This window comes from Hemibagrus wyckioides, linkage group LG13 (assembly GCF_019097595.1).
Source record: "Hemibagrus wyckioides isolate EC202008001 linkage group LG13, SWU_Hwy_1.0, whole genome shotgun sequence".
In the NCBI taxonomy this organism is placed as follows: domain Eukaryota; kingdom Metazoa; phylum Chordata; class Actinopteri; order Siluriformes; family Bagridae; genus Hemibagrus; species Hemibagrus wyckioides.
The window spans coordinates 25565375-25582450 of record NC_080722.1 but is presented as its reverse complement, the minus strand read 5'-3'; the positions used below and the strand labels follow the sequence as shown (position 1 = coordinate 25582450).

Here is a 17076-nt window from a genome sequence, read left to right as displayed (position 1 = left end):
TGGTTAATAATAAATAAATAAATAAACTTCTTTTGTGCATAATAGTATTAATAATAATAATAATAATAATAATAATAATAATAATAATAATAATAATAATAATTATTATTATTATTATTATTATTATTATTATAATAAACAAACAAACAATAATACTATTTTATTTTAAAATTAAGGACACTTTCCATTCCAAGCTCATAGACACCAACAAGAACACCAATAAACAACAACAAACAAACAACAGATGAAATGAAGACAAAATGAGATGAAGATAAAACAAAAGATTTCACCTGTTAGGGGAGGAGCCAAAGTACTGAAGTGTGAAATGTGTATAAATTTGTGGTTTTAAAAGTCGAGGTAATATGATGGAGATAATCAAGAGGTTCTGGGGAATATGATGACGGCAAAAGGAAAAAAAACGTGAGATGTGAGGATGGAGGATCTCAGATAGGTAGATAAGGAAAAGCAAGGCTATGGAGCGCTGTAATGGTCAGAAGCAGGATTTTTTACTGGATCCTGTATGTGTTCTGTTCCTCCTGAACACCATATTCCCAACATATTCACATTCAGTTACTATTTTAGTGTGTAACCATGGTAACAAAACAGGAAACAACCATCCCTCTATGTCCAGTCTCAATCCAGTGCTGCTTTTTTTATGAGATAAAGTCAATAGAGTTCACTGATTAGTTGCTGGCAGAAGGACAGGAGGATAAAAAAGCATTAATCCAGGAAGAAGACACGGATGAACACATCATATGTACCTTCAACATGCTGGAGATAAAAAAGCAGCTGTGAATTCCTGGCCTCTATCAAAGATTCGAGATTTCGAGATATCGAGATTGCGTTTGTGGTCATCAATCTGCCATCTAGAGACATGTCTATTTTTTTAATGTGTGAGGACGTTCCTGAAGCTCTGCTGCATCACGCTGGTCCTCTCGTGGTATTACGTTTCACATCATCAAACAGCAAGAGTGTAAAAACTTAAGACTCACTGTGGTACACGTTACCCAGCCTTCATCATACATGGAATTTCCTTCACATGATGGTCAATATGCTACAAAGCCAATAAATCAAACCCTGTAGAAAGCCGTAACCTTGTCGCTGATCATTTCAGAGGTTTAAAACTAAGCAAAGTGAAAGAGCAGGAAGAAAAAAAAAGAAGAAGAGAGACTGAGCTGAACAGCAGCATGCATCAGTGATCTGTTAAACGTCTGGCCCGGGTCAGAAGATACCACAGCACCAGACCATCAAGAAAAGGTCAAAGCTGTCAATCTGCCTGGAAATAAATGCATGTGGTGTGAGAAGAGAAGTGGAAGACTGAGTAGCACAGTAACCGAGACCTCACACGGTCGGAATCCGTGTCCTTCAGAGCTGGGGAGGAAAGCGCGCCTACAACAAACCAATCTTAATAAAAGTCCTTGAGGTTATTCATAGATCTAAATCCATTAACAGAGGAACAGCTGTACATAGTCTTCAGAAAACAGTGACCTTTGCTGCGGTCATTAGAGATTTATGATGTCATAATTACTTTAGCTCAAACCTTTTACAGCCTTTTCGTCCCTGCTTGCCTCTTCACGCCTTATCTCACCAGCTCTAAGTGACCCGATAGCGTTTAAGATGAAAGACTCGAGTGTCGGACCCAACGAGTACGACAGAGCGTGATTTGGTTTGCTAACAAACACGCTAACAAAACCGTTTGCTAATTAGCACAGACGCAGAAAGGTGAGATCAAAGCCAGAGGGATCAAGAAGAGACGTTTGGAAGAGTAACACCGTTTCAGCCTTAAACGAATACACCACATGGCCTATTAGCGTTCCTCGTCAGTGCCAGGAAGCTTAAGATGACATCAAAGAGCTGGAAATTTAACAAGACACCAGTTTTACATACAGAGAGAAAAGTCAACAGGATTATACTGTATTTACACTCACAGACCTCAACTGTTGGGTAGTTTTCCATCATGGGGAAGAAGAACAGAACCTTAAGCTTTGTTTTATTTTATTATGTAGAGCCTGATGTTATGTAGACTGCTGTAGTGTAAGTGATAACAGGAACTTTACATCATAACAACAATACACTATAAACCTATAAATTCTAAAAAGCATTACGGTGGCTAAGTTGCACAAAACACAATAACAAATCCAAAAACACAAGGAGAATTCAGACAAAGTGGAAAAGTTCGGTATAGTTTGTGAACAGAATTCTTCCCTCTGATTGGACAAGACATTGGTCACCCAGGATCTACAGAAAGTAGGGAATTGTGTATCTAATTTTATTTCTTGCACATGTGCGGAGTTCTGCCTTCACTTTAAACCATTTATTAACAAACATATTTATCTTTATAAGAAAATGGAGTTCAATCAGCGCTACTGTGAGGAAGGACGTTCATATGGTGTGATTTTGGATATACTGATAGCGTATCATGGAGTAAAGTTTATCTCTAAAAACACACCAGGAATGTTCCAGAAGACCAAACTATTCCAGATGAAAGGATGTAAGGAGCGCTATAAGAGCAGAGCTGTGTTCATACACACACCAATCCACTTTCTACTGCTGCAGATACTGCTGGACTTCCTGTAGATCCTGAGTGACCCATGTCTCGTCCAATCAGAGGGAAGAATTCCATTTGCAAAACTTATACCTACCTTTTCCACTTTGTCTGAATCTTCCTTGTGTTTTTGGATTTGTTATTGTGTTTTGCACTTCTCGGACACCGTAAAGCATGATGTCATGATGACATTTTCATAAATAAAAGTCTTTAGAAGAAGTCTATGCTAACTCAAATAACAGGAATCTGAAGCTGTGTCTCAAATGACGTACTACACACTAAGCACTTACACTGTGGACTATGTACCCTAGTGTCTAATGGAGGAATTTTAGAACAGGAAGCCATTTCTCACTCGATGGCGGATGATGTCAAAAAACAAACAAACAAAATGTATGGTAAAATTTTAACATAAATCATGTTAAAAATTAGATCCAGTTTATTTAAAAGATACGCTGATCAGGCATAACATTATGACCACCTGCCTAATATTGTGTTGGTCACCCTTTTTCTGCTAAAACAGCCCTGACCCGTCCTGCCCTGTGTATTCTGACCCCTTTCTATCAGAACCAGCATTAACTTATTCAGCAGTTTGAGCAACAGTAGCTCGTCTGTCGGATCGGATCACACGGTCCAGCCTTCTCTCCCCACGTGCATCAATGAGCCTCGGCCGCCCATGACCCTGTCGCCGGTTCACCACTGTTCCTTCCTTGGACCACTTTTGATAGATACTGACCACTGCAGACCGGGAACACCCCACAAGAGCTGCAGTTTTGGAGATGCTCTGATCCAGTGGTCTAGACATCACAATTTGGCCCTTTTGGTCAAACTCGCTCAAATCCTTACACTTGTCCATTTTTCCTGCTTCTAACATCAACTTTGAGGACAAAATGTTGACTTGCTGCCTAATATATCCCACCCACTAACAGGTGCCATGATGAGGAGATACTCAGTCTTATTCACTTCAACTCTCAGTGCTCACAGTGTTATACCTGATCGGTGTATTTGTAAGACGTCTTGTTCAACGGATTGTCTTCAGCCATCTTGAAAAATGCGCCTGGTAGCCCCACCCCTTTTCTGGTTTGAGTGCATGAAGTGTCCAACATTCCAGGCTTTGTTTTTTCAGTTGAATAATAGTGCATCGTCCTGGTTCTTGAATTGCATTCCTTCTTTTTGGAATTGTCGTTAATGACGTTTATGCATTTCACACCTAGGCCTTCACTGGTGTTCTTCCTGAATTAATCCACCTCTATACCATCATTATGACGCCACCATAGATGTCGCTAGGCTATTTTCTACTCAGTTCTCCTAAAATTCTGTGATTCTCCATAAACTCTACACAAATTGGTGATCTCGTCAGTCCCCTTTAAATTTCATATGAAAATGGCGGCAGATTTCGGCTCCTCCCCGTCTTTCAGCGCGTTCTTCAATCCACAGACCGCGGCGTCGCAGAGCGAGGATCAGAGGACAAGTGTGTGTGTGTGTGTGTGTGTGTGTGTGTGTGAGAGAGATCTGGAAGACTCGTATTTGGCTTGTTCAGTACTCAAATGTTATACACATCTATGCAATACAGTGGAATGCTGCAGTAAGTTTACCATCCTACCCTGTTAGTCAAACCTTTATTTTATTTTATTTTATTTATTTTTTTTACCATTGTACCCTCATTGGGGGCTGAGCCCCCCTTAAATGAAAATTCTAGACTCGCCCCTGGACATCACGGCAATAGATACTAATAAAAGTTAAATAACAAAGTAAAAAAGAAATTAGTCTACAGTATTTCACACCTCACAAGGAATAGTCCATTTTATTACAGTTAATTTTTTCAAAAAGACATTTTTGATGCCGTATGCAGCAAACTGCAATCTCTGGAGGACGCAGCATCCGAAATGAGACATAGAGAATATAGAAACACTGTATATGGGCGGGTCGCTGCCTCTGACTACTCCAATTATCCAATCAAAGGATGGGAAATTGCTGATGTAATCATATGCCTGCTAGATGGCCCCAGAGACGCCAACTCGAAATCTGATTGGTTAATGGAACAATTTCATTGCCACTTATTTTAAGCTCCAGGCGCCTGCATTATTGATTCTGAAGGCCTTAAGGCAGACTTTCACTCTGGGAACACATGATGTCATCCACTGTCTGAAATATGATTGGATAAATACTCTTATCATAAATATACACTACTGGAAGCAGCGCAACTGAGAGAAAAGCTATGAAATGTAGAGAATAGACTATTGGGAATAATTTAATACACATTCATGGAAAAATATATTAAAATGCAAGTCAGTGATTCAGATCACCGCTGTTTAGGCCAGCAGAGAAGGACTTACTGACCCTGACGGTCCACCACTGCGTGAGAGACACATCTGACTTAAACAACCACGTAACAAACACTGAGCTCCCATTTGATCCTAATTCTGATGTTTGGTTTGATCTGAAGCTCTTGACCTGTATCTGCCACACGACTGGCTGCACATGAAGATCCAAACTTCTCATGCAATATGAATAAAAAAAGCGAAATAAAATCGTCACTCCAGAAAACAGGATTCCCAGACATGACTGCAGCAAAGCATCATAACAAGCTTTTCATAATCAACTTCCCATCATCCTTTGCAGAGTCGACAGAACAAATGTCAGATCTCCCACATGCTCCTTCACCCACATGTGCCCTGGTTCTGGTTCAGAGCTCACTTTTTCATCTTAAGAGATTAAAGCCGAGATTGAGAGAAGCTCATCGTCTCACATATGAACAAACACACACACACACACACACACACACAGAGGAGTAAACAGGTTTCAATAAAAACGAGAAGATACTACTACTGGTACTGTTATCCTACTACTGGTTGCCATAGTAACATTTTTTTAGTGCAACTAGCTTTCCACAAATCTTAGCACTTAAACAGAACATTCTAGAAGGAGATCTGGTGTTTGTTAAGATCTAAAATTCCACTGTAAGTCTTCAGAGTTCAGGGTTTGAAAGGTTTCGATTAAATTTCACCTAATCAGTACCAGAATCAGAACCAGAATCAGCTTTATTCCCACGTACTCTGGGTTTCACATGTACAAGGCATATCAGTGCACAAAGCAAGAGAGCTTTAAATATACACAACCTTGAGAATAAACATAAAAATATTAAAGAAAATCTAAGAAACCTAAACAAAAAATACAGCTCTCAGAGAAACCAGTGTTCCCAGTGTTCCTGTTACTCATGATATGGTATGATAACACCACTGAGACATCGTGTTAGCAGACTCATCCGCGTCGTGTTCAGTCCCTGGGTGCATCACTGCACCACACAACCACCGAAGGGCTGATCAAAATAAAGTTAAAAGCAGTCATTATCCGTGTTTACCAAAATCCTTCCCCAAATCCATTACTGCAACGGCATCGCTCAGGCATCATTAAACTGATTACCCGTGTTGCTACGAGCACACGCACGCACAACCCTCGTCTTCCACTAGGTGTCCCTGCTACGTTTCCTCTTCACCGTACTGAGAATCACGTTCCATAAAGAGAAAACACGGATGAGTCCATTTCACTGATCTCCTGCGACTGAGGTGACATTCGTTATGTAAAAGGGTTATCTGGACAGATCGAACAAGCAGATTTCACATAATTAAATAAAAAAATGTTCATCAAATCTCTACCACTAAAACAGATTTCTACACTTTACTTAAAATATGATGATGAATACTTCAAAAATGAAATATTTTTTGCATTAACGTGTTTTAAACATGCTTTTCCATGAGTACAAGTGATAAAAAATGTGCATTTTGGTCCACTTTCCTCAATAAAATATTAAAAATATTCAATAATCAAGCGTGCTTTTCTCACAGATCAACACAACGCTTGTCACAATTGTTTAAACCATCATCGAAACTGAGAAGAGCTTTTATTGTACGTTCAGGTCCTCCTGGGAAGTTTGTGTTTACGAGTCGTAATTACGACATCAAGTGCATTCGAGTCATCAAGTCAGAGCGTCTTACTTAACTACAAAAATAAACTCTGAGCTCCAGAGCTTCGCACTCGTAATTATGACTTTGTGACGGTTTTTCAACTAAATATGAGAAATATGACATAAATATGACAAAACAGACATTTATCTATTTTTTCACAATTATATTATAATATTATGCTACTGACTGGTGAAGTACAATCCTGTTATGCAAATTATAGCTTGAATGGACTGTAAATGATGATTAAAATAAAATCATACATCAGAATAATCATCCTTTGTCACAAGTCTCTAATAATCACAAACTCTATTTCATAAAAGACACAATTCCATCCCTTTGTGTCTGTTAGCTTTTTTGTTGATCATCTAACTACTGCTTATTTTTTTGGACACCGAGCATTTTTGGAGCCTGATAGAGGATAGCCTGTCCTCAAAGTTGATGTTAGAAGCAGGAAAAATGGACAAGTGTAAGGATTTGAGCGAGTTTGACCAAAAGGGCCAAATTGTGATGGCTAGACCACTGGATCAGAGCATCTCCCAAACTGCAGCTCTTGTGGGGTGTTCCCGGTCTGCAGTGGTCAGTATCTATCAAAAGTGGTCCAAGGAAGGAACAGTGGTGAACCGGCAACAGGGTCATGGCCAGTCAAGGCTCATTGATGCACGTGGGGAGAGAAGGCTGACCCATGTGATCCGATCCAACAGACGAGCTACTGTTGATCAAATTGCTGAAGAAGTTAATGCTGGTTCTGATAGAAAGGGGTCAGAATACACAGTGCAGGACGGGTCAGGGCTGTTTTAGGAGCAAAAGGGGGACCAACACAATATTAGGCAGGTGGTCATAATGGCATGCCTGATCGGTGTAGATAGATAGATAGATAGATAGATAGATAGATAGATAGATAGATAGATAGATAGATAGATAGATAGATAGATAGATAGATAGATAGATAGATAGATAGATAGATAGATCTTATTGACCCCATGAGGGAAATTCTTGACACATGGTTTATATTAAAGAACTGTTTAGCAGCAGTTGCATCAGTTCTTCTCATGACATCCTTAATATCCGTAATGCATGGAGTTCCTGAATGTTATTTAACCTCATTTACTCATTCTCAATCCTGTTACTCATTTAAGTGTAAAAAATGGCTCACCATCAGCAAAGAATAGCGGTTTTCATAAACCAGAGAGACGTTTGAAATGCTTACACACAACTTTATTTTTCAGGGCTAAAATTCCCTCTATTGATAAATTCCTCTAGAAATGACAGGAGTCCGACTCTCCTGACCTGCTCATCTGTCCAGATCTTTTAATAAGCAGTTCCTCTTTTAGTCCCATGCCCTTAGTGCCATCAATATACCCTCCTCACTGTGAGCTTCTAGTCAGGACAAAGACCTTATGTTTTCCCTCTGTGTTTGCGCTCTTTCTGAGAACATCTAAAAGCTTCGATAGTTCAGGTCATTATTTCTGCAGTTAAACAATCCATACAGCTCCAACCTTGAAGACATGATTGCTGTTAATTGTGAAAGGCTGACAGGAAGCTACAGAATTATGGTGTATCCAGTCGATCTATACAATCCAGTACCATCCACAGTTAAGGCTTTTTTTTTAGCAATGATTGATATGGGGAGCAGGTTCAAATTGTAATAAAATTGTATACACCCTCTACCCCTAACTAACTACCGCACCCTACTCCAACCACTAGCCTCTATTCATGTTCGATCTCTTTCTAAAAACACAAAAGCTCAGATTAGATCATCATTTCTCCAGTTAAACAATCCAAACACCCCAAACCTTGAGGAAACTATCCTACTAAACACTTGATTGCTGTTAGTTCTGAAAGGCTGACTCGGTCATTAGCAGGAAGCTACAGGATTACGGTTTATTCAGTCAATCCAGCTCTACAGTACACTCCTGATGATCTGTCGGAGTCGTCATGAGGTGTTTTGGGAGCACTCGGAAATCCCAAATCCCACATTATCGTTCCGACACGAGGTGCTTGTGCTATAAATGTTGTGAGAATGTACAGGTGTTGATCAGGTGTTCAGGACTGGGACTGCGTGATGACAAGCAATTATCCGTCCTAATTATAGTTAGCAGTTAGCGTTTAGCGTTTCTCATGATGAATGCAGATGATGTTTGTGGCATTCCTGAGAAAAAAAAGAGAGTTTTTCTGCCTAGATGATGCAAGTTTGACAATGTATACTTTACAAAATGATTAAATAATAATCATTTTGCACACACACACATACACACACATACACACACACACACACACACACACACTATGGACAATTTACAGATGTCGATCAACCTATGACATGTCTTTGGCCTAGGTGAGGAAACCGGAGTACATAGAAGAAACCCCTGATGGAGAACATTCAAAACTACACACACACACACACAGACACACACAAACACACACACACACACACACACAGGAGCCAAACCTCCAAACCTGGAGGGGTAAGACAAATCCGTTTGCCACTAAATCACCATATCCTTCTACTTAAAAAATAAATATATTTCACAAAAAACAACAACATAGAAATGTTTTTTTTTGTTAAATAATTGTTATTTTATTTACTTTCTAAACTTAGATCGGTGTCTGTATAGCGACGACGTGATTATGAATTCCTCATTGCAAGCTTATTACTCTTTAAGCTGAGATCAATTTAAAATCAATTTTTTGCTAGTAAACAGATTCTAAAATTTTAAAATGCATGCAAAAAAAAGAGAGATATGTTTCAATCGAGGTAAATGTGCAGTTTTCATGTTAACACTCCACGTTTCAGCATGTCAAGGCTTTTCCCCAAGCTGCCACTCATATTTATTTCATCTCCCTGACACCTCTCTCTGCGGGGGTTATGACGTGACGTACATGTTCACTTACCCTTGAAGAGCTTTCTCTCCAAACCAGTCCCCTTTCCCCAAGCCACGCAGATGAACGATGTCATTGGGCGAATCCTCTCTGGTAACGTTCACCTGTTATCACACATCACAACATTTTACTACAGTCCTGAAGATCTGAATTACGGCGTGAAGAACGTCAAATCTCAGGAAGTACACGGTCTGTGAAAGAATCCGTACCTTTCCTTTACTGATGATGAAGAAGGTGTCTCCTCGAGCGCCCTGTCTGATGATGTATTCTCCATCACTGTAGTGAGTCTGAGGACAGAGAGAAGGAGAAGGAGAAGGAGAAGGAGAAGGAGAGAGAGAGTGTAAGTGTTAGACATTGACATGCTTAACACACCACCTCACACACATTCCAGAGCTCGGTGTCCTGCCACACAACCTTATAAACCTTTTAACAGCTTTACTGCAAATATCATCCTGATGTTAAACCTTAAGTAGTCCATTAACACAGAATAATAACAAGCAACCTCAAAGCCGGGAGGCTTGAACGTACGCAGGAGTCAAACTTTACTTCATCGAAAACATCCAAAACAGATACGCGGTTAAAGGTTAGTCTGTTCGGTTCGTCCATTTTATTTTTCAGTTCGTCAAGTTTTATTTTTTTTATATAAACAAGCATACAGAGGAGGACAGGGCAAACTACGGCATGTGAAGAAAATGACTGATACAGTGGAACCTCAGAATTTTCACCTTAAGAATTGAAATTAGCATCAGATTACAAAGCTTTTTCGGCATTCGAACGAACCAAATTGAATGCCGGCTAAGTTGCGTGTACGTCCGGGAGCCGTTCAAAATTTGTTAGCGTCAGTGGAAAGCCAAGCAAAGCGAATTTTACTCTTTTTTTTTCAGTCAGTGAAAGCTATGTGAAAGATTCAAAAAAGCTCAAAAGCTAGGTGATTTTTGGGGTGTTTTTTTGTTGACAGATTGGTGGCGTGGGCGGTCTGTTCTATTTTTAGCCCAAGCTTGGTGGCATGACTTCCTGTGAGGAGCCTTGACATGGAATGCTTGGCTTGGGTCAGTTCTTTGTAAGCAGCCAGTTTACATACGCTTCATATTGGGAATATTGGTCATATTTTTGAGACCTGGAACGGATTATCTGCATTTACATTATTTCTGATGGGAAAATTCATTTCTATACAAATTTTCACCTTAAGAACTTGCCTCCAGAACAGATTAAATTCTATTTTATATGAATAAGTGTAAATATTGCTACACACCGCTCAGATGTTTCACTAAATACTAGACCTGAGGAGGGATCAAAAGTTTTGGCTTCTTCATGTTAATTGAACTCAAGCTACTGGATGAGTTTCACCTAAAATTCATTCCTCAGAAAGTTTTTAATCCTGCTCAGGGTCATGGTGGATCTCTGGAGCCTGTGGTGAGAAAACAGACAATAGGATGAGATGGCAACGCACCCACACACACAGACACACACACACACCATTCTATCTTCATACCCTTGTAACCTTCCCCCTAACATTATTATTAATGCTGCTCATTATTGCTGTTACAACTAAACCCTAAACCCTAACCTCACTCCTCACTCTAAAATAACTGTATATATATATATATATATATATATATAAATCAGTGACTAGTGCATATATTTAATTATACACCCATTATCCACTTTAATAGGAACACCTCTACCCCTTCTCATTCATCCAATTAATTATTCAATCTGCCTGTGGATAAAAACCATGTAGATACAAGTCATGAGCTTTAGCTGAGGTTCACATCAGAAAAAATGAAAAAGAGAGAAGGTAATAAAAAATGGAGTGTTTGGAGGTAGATGTAGAGGAAGTAGAAATAATTTTTTTAAAAAGAGAGAGAGAGTGTTTGGAGGTAGATGGATTAGTTTGAATATTCCAGAAACACACAAAAGACGGTCCAAACATACAAAAATAAAATAAAACCACTTCAGTGAGCATCAGTTCTGTGCATGGAAACACCTGGAGAGGTCAGAGGTGAATGACCAGACCACTTTGACAGGAAGCCTATAATAACTCAAATAAGCAACCATGCTGAAAAGAACGTCAAATCTTCATGGGCACATGAGCTACAACAGCAGAAGATCACACCAGGTTCCACTCCGGCAGCCAAGAACAAGAATCTGAGGCTTTTATAAGCACAGATTCACCCAAACTCTGCTGACTAAACTGTTCCTGCATATTTCTGCGGCTCGTCTGTGACCGACGTACTTCTTCTAATGACACAGAGCCTCGGAACATCAAACAGATCACGCAGTACATCATCACCTAGAGCAGGGGTAGGCAAGTTCGGTCCTAGAGAGCCGCAGTCCTGCAGATTTCAGCTCCAGCCCTAAAAAAAAACCTCACCTGCCTGTAGCCTTGGTAATCCTGAAGAACTTGATTAGCTTGTTCAGGTGTGTTTGATTAGGGATGGAGCTGAACTCTGCAGGATTACGGCTCTCTAAGACCGAACTTGCCTACCCCTGACCTAGAGTAAGTTTTATCCTTAAGCCAGTAGCCATTTGTTCGGGGTATAAAAACAGCATTGTGTGCTAAGACATGACTGCAGAGATGGAACATTTGCCACTTTTCTGTTTTGTGCATATTTTTCTAAATAAAAGCTCTTTCAAGTTTTAAGTTAGCAGCACAGGGGTGGGGGGGGGGTCATAGCTGGAGGTAGCAGAGCTGAAAATGTTGAGGTTGAGGGGTGTGACACGGTTGGACAGGATTAGGAACAAGTCCATCAGAGGGACAGCTCATGTTGGACGTTTGGGGGACAAAGTTAGGGAGGTCAGATTAAGATGGTTTGGACATGTTCAGAGGAGGGAGAGTGAGGATATTGGTAGGAGAATGTTGGACATGGAGCTGCCAGGCAGGAGGAAAAGAGGCCAAAGAGGAGGAATATGGATGGAATAAATGAGGATATGAAGTTGGTGGGTGTAAGTGTTGAGGATGCAGAAGATAGGGATAGGTGGGGAGAGATCGCTGTGGCCACCCCTGAAGGGAAAAACCCAAAGAAGAAGAAGACTTAAAAGACATAGCCTGAAAGATTCCCGTAGCACATCAAGCCATCCGTCGAGCAGCATAAGGGTCAGCGGCTTACTCCATCTTCATCTGAGTGATTACCCGGTGTGTGCTGAGGTCAGCAGCTGGTGAGCTCCAGCGTGAAAGGGTTTACTGGTGGAAGAGCAGCTCAGCAAGATGAATTCTTCCCAAAAGGGATCCTATTATTATCTGTTGCACTGCAAGCGGTTCTGCTTACGGAAAACCAAACGCGTGAAGATGTCGGAAAGACGTAATGCCTGATACAGGAATATTATAGATAATAATTTACTCGCATCACGGAATATTAATGCCTTGTTGCTGTTTAGACGCTTGTGGAGGTGGATACAGGTGTGGGTGAATGTTCTGTCTTTAATAATAATATTAATAATAATAATATAAGCCAAATCCTACAAGGTCAGCTGACCAACAAACAGAGAACAAAACAGGAACTATGGTCAAACCCACAAAAACAAGTCGCACCAAACAAAATTCAAGCGAAAACAGATGAGTCTAATCACGACCCGTGAGAGTACAGTATACAGGGGCGGAGCCAGGACATAGGTCGTCACAACCCGTGAGAGTACAGTATACAGGGGCGGAGCCAGGACATAGGTCGTCACAACCCGTGAGAGTACAGTATACAGGGGCTCCTGTATACTGTACTCTCACGGGTTGTGATTAGACTCATCTGTTTTAGACTGTTTTAGGGTTGTGATTAGACTATGGGCAGAGTTAGGATCCGAATCAAAACAATACTTCGAAGGCAACGTAAACAAAACACGCGAACAATATGGAAACGATCGCCACAGCAACAAGTTCTATTAATAGTCTATTTATGTTTATTCTGTTTTCATCGTTTGAAAATGAAAGAAAAGCTGACTGCGTATGAAACCAATAGTGTCCCTGTCTGGAGTTTTTTCAGACATCGCTGGCTAATACAGAAGTGTTAATACTGAGGTTTCGCTAGTCATCATCCTGGCAGATGAAGCAAAGCTGCTATTATTACTGAACTGCACTTCAGTGCCTCACACATCAGATGGAAAATGCTGACCTTCCGACTGGCTCTGCTCCGTCCAGAGCCCAGGGCAGTATGGGAACAGCGTGTAGTACCCTCCCACTCCTGCACTCCAGCACATGTGTCTGAGATGGAAGCCAAACATCTTGTCCTTCTGCAGAGTTCGAAATCCTCTTCAGGGGCTGATTTATTTAACACGGCTCGGGCGGCTGGGGCACGCTGAACGTGAGCGTGGATGTTTATGTTAGATGAACGATCTCGGCATGGAAGAAGACTTCGCTCGGGCTCACGCTTTTATTTTTAGAAGGTGTGAGTTTATATGAAGCTGTATTTACCAAACAGCCTGGAATCACAGATCTAGCCACAAAGGGTAAATGCAGCTGAATAGCTTTCTCCTGTTTTTTTTCTCGCAGATTGAAGACATCACGTCTGGGTAAAAGCTATTAAAAGGCCAGAGGAAAAACAAAAAAAATCAATGTCGATCCAAAGGTCACTGCAGAACTCTGTCAAAGTTTTCTAGATTAGAACAAACTACGCTTGAAAAATACGACTAACTGAACGACACAATCCTGAAATTAGATCTTTCGAATTTCAGTTAGGTTTTGATTTTATGTTGAAAAATGAAAAGACTTCCAGGGTTCTTTCCTGTGTGACCCGGCAAAGCTCGAACATTCGGCTTTAAAGAGTAAAAATGATTTCCAAAAAATGATGACCAGGAAGTTCTGAAGTAGGAACTCTTCCATACGCAAACTGAAAATCTTAAAGAAAAAAAGGCTGCTTGAATAATAGAGGGGGGGGGAAATCATTCAGAGAGAAGGTGAAAATGTGATGTTGGAGCTACTGACAAGGTGCAAATGAAATGTTGAGTCTCTGACTGACCGAGCTGCTCAGAGCGGTCATGTCCTGTCATTTCTGAAGGCTTGTGTGTATCAGTTCTTCCTGCAGGTCTTTGACAGGAGTTGCCAGGAGAAACCAGAAACCCGGACGAGTGAACTCACAATTTTGAGGATTTATCTTTGAATACTACTACAGACTCGTTGGAATAACGATGCAGACACCAGCGCAGGCAACTAACTGAAATAATTACACATCAACAAACAAATGTTTGGTGTTTGTTATTGCAGATGAACTTGAAACTCTGACCCAGAAATTTTTTTTTAGATTAAAAATAAGGAATGGAAAATAAGATTTTATTTTATTTTGTAATATTATACATTTTTATATTTAAATTTTTAAAAAATAATATTATACATTTTTATATTCATTTCGTTTATATATATATATATATATATATATATATATATATATATATATATATATATATATATATATATATATATATATATATTTAAATTCATATTTTATCTATTAGACTTGCTTGTAATAGAAGGGATAAAATATTATAATATAAAAATGTAATAAAATAAAAATTATGTCGATTTATTTCTTTATTTAATTTCAACTGGCAGCTTTAATTTACATCCATTGAATTATGGTCCATAATTAATGAATTAATAAAACAAAAAATGCCTCAAGTAATATATGTATATACATGTATATATATTTTTAATAATTATTATTATTATTATTATAAAAATAATAATAATAATTATTATTATTATTATTATTATTAATTCTTTGTATTAAAATTTTCTCACTTATCTCTCTTCTCTTTTGGAAAAAAAGAAAAATATTTCAACAAAACAACAAGGAGCTGCTTTTTATTTAGTGTTTCATCTTGCCTTGGTGATCTCTTTGTGAGTGTCTCCCTGACTCATCCCTACACTCACACTCACACCGTTTTAACTGAGGTCATCTCTTAACGATCGGCTTGAATGATTCCTCAGACCAGTGCGGTCAGACATTTTTTTTTTACTTTTGCTCCTATGTACAAGTCAGTCATCTTCTTTTTTTTTGCTTGGAAGAGGTTTGAAAATGATAATAATTTAAGAAACTGCCATCATACTGTATTACCCCTGAGTCAGGCAGTCAGTGTAAAGAAAGCTGTCAGTCTTTCACTTTCTGTATAATAAAACGCATACTAATGTGAATGTTCCGATTTTTTTTCACACACTATTGAGGTTTTCTCTACATTTCGTTACCATGGCAACATTTCAAATAACATTTCTGGGAAATTATAAATCCTGTTCCCGGGTCGAACGATTCCTCAGATCGATCCTATAGCTCATGTGGTCCGATAGTTTGCTTGTTGCTTGCTACTGCAGTGTGAATGCTGGGTTAAGGAGAAACGGTCAGTTTGTTAAAGATCATGTAGGGGATGTTATACTGTGATCGAGCTGCTGGACAGAAAAACAGATATGAAGCCTCAGGCATCTGATTAGCTGATAGTTCTCTCTGTTGTGGTCAAGGAGGTGATTCTGACCTTTGACAAGGGCCAAATTATGATGGCTATGTGGGGTTTCCCGGTCTGCAGTGGTCAGTATCTATCAAAAGTGCTCCAAGGAAGGAACAGTGGTGAACCGGTGACAGGGTCATGGGTGGTCAAGGCTCATTGATGCACGTGGGGAGTGAAGGCTGGGCCATGTGATCCGATCCAACAGATGAGCTACTATGCATAATGTTATGCCTGATCAGTGTAGTTTTTATTTTTGTTTCTTTGCATTTTTCCACCAGACTCACCTCACCTACACTCACCTGTTCTGTGTTATTTGATTAGCCATATTATTACAGCTCCATTATTTCCCCGTGTCTTTATTTAGCTCCTGGGTCTCGTGCTAGTGTTTGCTTTGCTAGAGTTATTACTACATTACATTATTCATTCTTGTAATTAAAGTAATTCTGCATTCGCCTTCTCCATCTCCGTATACAAGCGTTTAAAAGATAAAGCAAAATTTTAAATCAATTTTAAAGCATTATTTATTCCAGCTGTCAAAATGTCTCTCTTTTTCAAAAGAATCCTTTACATATAATTTTTTTTCTTTACTTTTTGCATTTTAAAAGGCTCGGATTTGTGCATGAAAAATTCAGCCAAAAGGAACTTCTGGTCAAATAAATAAATAAATAAATAAATAAATAAATAAATAAATAAATAAAGATGTCTCTGTGTGAAGCCTTTTAAGGAGAGAATGTTTCTCCATATTCACACGCTTTCATAGATCCAAGATTATAACGAAACCTAAAAGTGAAATAAGATGAAAAAAAATAAGGCACCCAGGAAGACAATCCCAGGAATATCAGTGATTATAGTCTCCAGGTTCCAGGTAAGTCATGCTGCATCCCTGGAGCTCTCCATCCTACTTCCCTCCATGAGTTTTAGGTCATGCTTCATCTCCTCTCAATACACGAGCGGCTCGAGTTTACTGAAGCAGTCTAGATTAAAGGAGTTTATCAAGATACAGTGGGAAAAAAAAGCAAAAGTAGAACAGAGTGAAGTGATTCAGAGTCAGTGTGGAACTGACTCAAAGTCTAAAACGAATCTTCTTTCTTTCTTTCTTTCTTTCTTTCTTTCTTTCTTTGTATTTATTTATTTATTTATTTGTCTGTCAATTCTTTTTTATTTTATTTTATTTTATTTTATTTTATTTTATTTTATTTTATTTTATTTTATTTTATTTTATTTTATTTTATTTTATTTTATTCTTTCTTTCTTACTTTCTCAATG

The 17076-nt window shown here is 39.1% G+C and overlaps 1 protein-coding gene across 2 annotated transcripts in view; it reads right to left on the bottom strand.

Annotated features, from left to right (window-relative positions):
- Positions 1–17076, bottom strand: part of prkg1b (protein kinase cGMP-dependent 1b) — a 160156-nt gene that overhangs the window by 28409 nt on the left and 114671 nt on the right. For both annotated transcript variants that reach the window (XM_058406776.1, XM_058406775.1), the window contains exons 6-7: positions 9597–9674; positions 9400–9491 (exon numbers count right to left, since the gene is read on the bottom strand). In XM_058406776.1, the coding sequence (XP_058262759.1) occupies positions 9400–9491; positions 9597–9674 (170 nt within the window). The remainder of the gene's footprint in view (positions 1–9399; positions 9492–9596; positions 9675–17076) is intronic.